The sequence below is a fragment of the Megalopta genalis genome, chromosome 16 (genome assembly GCF_051020955.1).
Source record: "Megalopta genalis isolate 19385.01 chromosome 16, iyMegGena1_principal, whole genome shotgun sequence".
NCBI classification, from domain to species: domain Eukaryota; kingdom Metazoa; phylum Arthropoda; class Insecta; order Hymenoptera; family Halictidae; genus Megalopta; species Megalopta genalis.
Window position 1 is genome coordinate 2670139 of NC_135028.1, and position 5203 is coordinate 2675341.

Here is a 5203-nt window from a genome sequence, read left to right on the forward strand (position 1 = left end):
TGCCCGCCAAATTAATTTTGGGCTATCGGATTCAAGTTTCGGATTAGTGGTTGCGCGTACTGTTGCGTGATTAGAAGACTGAGGACTTGTGCCTTGTGAATGATTGCTCGCGGGATGACTGCTCGCGTGTACCGAGAGAATTGCAATAGACCGTTTTTCGGGTTTGCTCGACTATTTATATTGGTAGTTCCTCGTCGGAACTTGTCCTGGAGGGGGTAGGAACGCTAGTCGCTGGGTCGTGGAATCTCTGCGACCCTGATTCATGCCCCGGAAATTCCGTCAGGTCAACTCAGGTAACGGGCCCCGTCGCGCGCTCGACGTCGGCTGACCCTTCGGAAATTCCGGGTTTATGGGACCTTATGGCTGTCAAGGAAAACGGCTTATTTACGATGAGCAAAAAAAAAGAAAAAACGTCTGCCTTGTGATTTTATGCTATGTCCGGATGGCATCCGGACAATCTGGACGCCAAATGGTTGTGAAAGTGTCCTTGACTGCAGCCCAACTATGGTCACGTCCGTGTCGTAAACCCAGTCGCAAAGACTCCACGTGTTTGTTCCTTCGCGATGGAACACCTCGTGTGCGGTGGTAAAACTTCTTTATTTCCGCGGACTATGTCTTAGGACGAATCGCGATGCAGTGAGTGAATCTGCTTTTTCCTTTCGCCGTTTGCCTTGGTAAAATTCTTGAACAACCCTGATTGGTCAACCCCACGCGTTGGGCCTTTCCAATCAGCGTTGCTCATTTTGTCCTTTTTGCCGCCTGCCCCTTACGCTCTTTGCGTATTTCCGGGACGGCGTGGTAATCGGAGGGGATAATGAGTTGTACGTGACAACGTGTGGAACTTTACCTCCGGGACACCCGCGTCGGACCACACGGCCCTTGGGTCGCTGGGTCCGCTTCGAGTACCCTTCGGAAACTCTCCTAATTTATGACGGTCTCTTTAGCTATTGAGGAATTTCTTTAAAAAACTCTATTGCAAACATGTGCTGTCAAGGTTTGGGACTTGTCGTCTCAAAAATAGCTTCTTCGAAGGAGAGTCATAAATTACGCTGGCCGTTTGCACGAGGACTGAAGATCCTATTGTGCACACGACTGGTCGCTACATCACCCACTTACCAGTGCAAACGTTACTTAATTCTACTTAAATTAACTTACATCTAGGTCTAAAACTAGTATGTACAAAATCTTACTCGGTACTTATTACAATGAGGTTTACATGCTTCCGACTTGCAGTCTATCTGGAAATCGTACTCGCCTACCCGATCGAGTACGAGAGAGTTCCTGTGTGCAAGTCGGCGGACCATCTGAGCTACGCTCGTCGTTCGGTTTCTGTTCGTCGTATCGGGTCTGTACCTACTCGTCACTGTTGTCGTCGTCTAATATGTAGGCGGGTGTAGCGCCGTGCTTTTACGACGCCCTTTTGACGCGCGGGGATCGAACGTCAACCCTACCGGGGTTGTAAGGCCCGGGCTTCACTTGTTTGAAGACGCGTCGGTTTTGTATGGTTATCGGTCCGATTGACCGATTTTGAATGAATGAGCGATTGAGTTCCCGAGTCGAATGAGTCTCCGGTTGCGACGAGTGAGTCTCCGAACGATTGAGACTGTTTGACGCACGAGTGAGACTCCGGGTCGAGAATGTATCTTTTTGAAGGCGACTGTAAGAATAATAATACTGCTAAAAAACTACTGAACCACTGACTCGCCTCGACTGCTCGCGTTTTTTATACCCTTTTCCCCACTTGAGATTCTTGAAGGAATCTCCACCTCCATGCCGGGATGCACTGATTGGTTTCCTCGAAAATTACGATTTCCCAATCAGCGTCCTCCGAACGTTTCGTCACCACCCTCTCGTACCGTCCTGCACGGGCCTTGTCTTGAAGAGGGGTGCGGCACGTAATTGCGTGGTTGGGGAGGTCCTCTGGGCCTTGAGATGTCATCCCCGCGACGGTTGGGACTAACTTTCCCAAGACGGGTTCAAAAATCTCAAGTGTTATTGCGGGAGTTTTTTCGGGCCTTTTGGATTTACGACACGTCGAGATCATTAGAAAAGACGGAGACACCGCCCGGATGTTCGGCAGCTGCCAAAAAAGGTCTCCGTCTCCTCAGATGACCCACGCTTGTCCGTGCCATAAACCCTTCACGAGAGAGGTCTGCGGGAGGTTCTACGTGACGGAACATGCTCCCCCCGTTGAGCGACAAATCGCTCAATGCCCTATAGTTCGATTAAAGCTATCTTAAATTTACTTAAGAATAGCGACTGTCTCTAGTGGGTGTCCTCGATTGGTAGCGGCGCCAACTGTTTCACATTGCGCCTGTAAACACCGGTAGATGTTCGAACGGAAACAGCCCGGATGACATTGTCCTCCCCTGGATGAATCTTCTCGATGCGACCCAGGTGCCACTGGAGCGGTGGAAGATTGTCGTCTTTCAGAACGACGATGGTGCCTTCTCGGATGTCATGGGTGCCCTGGCTCCACCTTTGTCGTACGTTAAGGTGGTTGATGTACTCCTTATGCCACCGAGTCCAAAAGTCTTGCTTAACCTTTTGGATATGCTGCCACCTCGACAGCCGGTTCGTGGGCGTTGAAGTGAGATCGGCTTCCGGCAAGCTCGTCAATGGATTGCCAATTAAGAAGTGACCAGGTGTTAAGGCTAATGGATCGTGAGGATCTGAGGATAGGGGAGTTAAAGGGCGAGAATTCAAAATCGCTTCGACCTCAGTGATGAATGTATTGAATTGCTCGAACGTGAACAATTCATCCCCAACGACTCGCTTGACATGGTGTTTAAATGATTTCACCGCGGCTTCCCAAATCCCGCCGAAGTGTGGTGAAAGGGCAGGCATGAAGTGCCATGTAATTCCCTTGCCCGCGAGGAAATTTTCTACCCTGTTGTCCCCTTTCAAGATTTCTTGGAGTTCCCGTAATTCATTGTTAGCTCCCACGAAATTGGAGCCGTTATCGGAATAAATGTTGCGACATATGCCCCGGCGCGCGATGAGACGTTTTAATGCCGCGATAAACGCTTTGGTCGTCATATCGCTCGCAACTTCCAGATGAACGGCCTTGGTAGCCAGACATATGAATACAGCAACGTAAATTTTTAATTTGGTGCGATTGCGGAAGCGCCGTTCCTTGATATAAAAGGGTCCGCAATAATCTACACCGCAGTTATAGAAGGGCCGCGTTTTGGTAACTCGGGAGGCAGGTAGATTTTCCATGAAGTATTCGGGTGTAGGCGGATTCACCCTGAAACACCTGACGCATTGTCGCACGATTTTGCGAGTCGCATTCCTTCCGTCGATCGGCCAGTACTTCTGTCGCACGGCATATAAGGTTGTTGTAATGCCGGCGTGGTGATTGCTCACATGTTTGTCGCGAATGATCAGATTGGTGATATGGTGACCTTTGGGAAGCAAAATCGGATGTTTTTGGGCATATTGTAGTTTCGAGTTTTGCAGCCGGCCTCCCACGCGGAGTATACCCCTTTCATCGATGAAAGGGTGTAGCGGCAAAAGTTTGCTTTTCGCATGTAAATTTAACCCGGTTTTTAGCTTTTGCAGATCTTGGGCGAAAGCCGATGCTTGGACCAATCTGATTATTTGCTCGTTTGCCGATTGGAGCTCTTCGACTGTCAGAGGTCCTTTGTTCTTGCGAGGCTGTCTGAATCGTAAGCAATACGCGGTGATTCTAATTAACCGAGATATATCGGAATACCTCGTTAAGATTTCATCGGTATGGCTAACGGTAGCGAGACACTTGAGACGTTTCACCTCTGGCACATCTTCCGTGATGTCGAACTTCGATTTTGGCCATGTCGATTCGATGGTGGATAGCCATTCGGGTCCGTGCCGCCAGTTCGAATCGCGAAGAAATTGGGCTGGTGATTGTCCCCTTGACAGTAGATCTGCTGGATTGTCTTGAGATCTCACGTGTCGCCAAGCAGCAATGTCTGTTTTGCCTTGTATGTCGGCCACCCTATTGGCTACGAATGTTTTTAAGGTGCATGGTTCCTTCTGGATCCAGTTCAAGACGATGGTAGAATCGGTCCAGAAGTTAACATGCTTGGTTTCGATGTGCATAGCCTCTTGGACTGTGACGTACAGTGATGCCAGAAGAACTGCACCGCACAGTTCTAGACGGGCGAGGCTTACGGTTTTCAGCGGGGTGACACGTGATTTGGCGCAAAGCAACTTGCTGTCTATTTCTCCGCGGTTGTTGATTGAGCACACGTATATGCATGCCCCATACGCACGTCCGCTTGCGTCACAAAAGCCATGAAGTTCGAGCCTTTGCGTGGAAGGTTGACCGACGTTTCGATCAAACGAAATGTTGTTTAATTGCTCGATTTCTTCTACGAATGCGATCCACTCCGTGTGAAGACTGGCTGGCAGCGATTCGTCCCAATTTAATTTCAACTGCCATAGACGTTGCATGATTAATTTTGCTACGACAGTGACCGGGGCCAAGAGACCTAGCGGGTCGAAAATTCTTGCGATAGTCGACAAGATGGTCCGTTTCGTGATCTTTGTTGGAGCGTGGAAGTCGACGGCGTACGCGATTGAGTCGTTTCGCGCGTCCCACGAGATACCGAGCGTTTTCACCGTAGACTCGTCGAAGAATTTCGGATGGATCTGCTCCTTGTTTAAACCCTCAAGAAGTTCAGGGTCGTTGGAGATCCATTGACGGATGTTGAATCGTCCGCGCTGGAGTAGTTCCATGATTTCGTCGCGTAGATTCTTGGCCTCTTCATAGGTGTTCGCGCCGGTGAGGAGATCGTCGACATACAAGTCCCGCTTTATGGTTGTAGCTGCTCGTGGGAAGTCAGCTTGCTCGTCGTCTGCAAGCTGATGGATGCTTCGTATAGCCAGAAATGGTGCCGAGCACAGTCCGAATGTGACTGTGTTTAGCTCGTAATCGGCTATTTCGTTGCGCTCGTTTCTCCACAGAACTCGCTGATAACGACGATCCTCTGGCCGTATGAGAACTTGCCGGTACATCTTTTCGATGTCTCCGGTTTAGACGTACGCATGTAATCGAAATCGTACGAGCAGTGCGAAAATGTTGTCCTGAATGGTTGGCCCTGTGTTTAATGCGTCGTTCAGGGACAGCCCGTTGCTTGACTTCGCCGAACCATCGAAGACTACTCGAACCTTTGTCGTTGAGCTCGAAGTTTTGATGACCGCGTGATGGGGCAGGTAG

The 5203-nt window shown here is 49.7% G+C and overlaps 1 protein-coding gene across 1 annotated transcript; it reads right to left on the reverse strand.

The window, feature by feature from the left end:
* Window positions 1-2265: 2265 nt before the first annotated feature.
* On the reverse strand, window positions 2266-5001 carry LOC143260695 (uncharacterized). Its single transcript, XM_076527017.1, has one exon. The coding sequence runs from the start codon at window positions 4999-5001 to the stop codon at window positions 2266-2268; it is 2736 nt and encodes a 911-aa protein (XP_076383132.1).
* Between the last annotated feature and the right edge of the window lie 202 nt (window positions 5002-5203).

What these genes read in the sequence shown, in the direction of transcription:
- LOC143260695 (XM_076527017.1), bottom strand. Translation starts at nt 5,001, where the DNA reads ATGTACCGGCAAGTTCTCATACGGCCAGAGGATCGTCGTTATCAGCGA.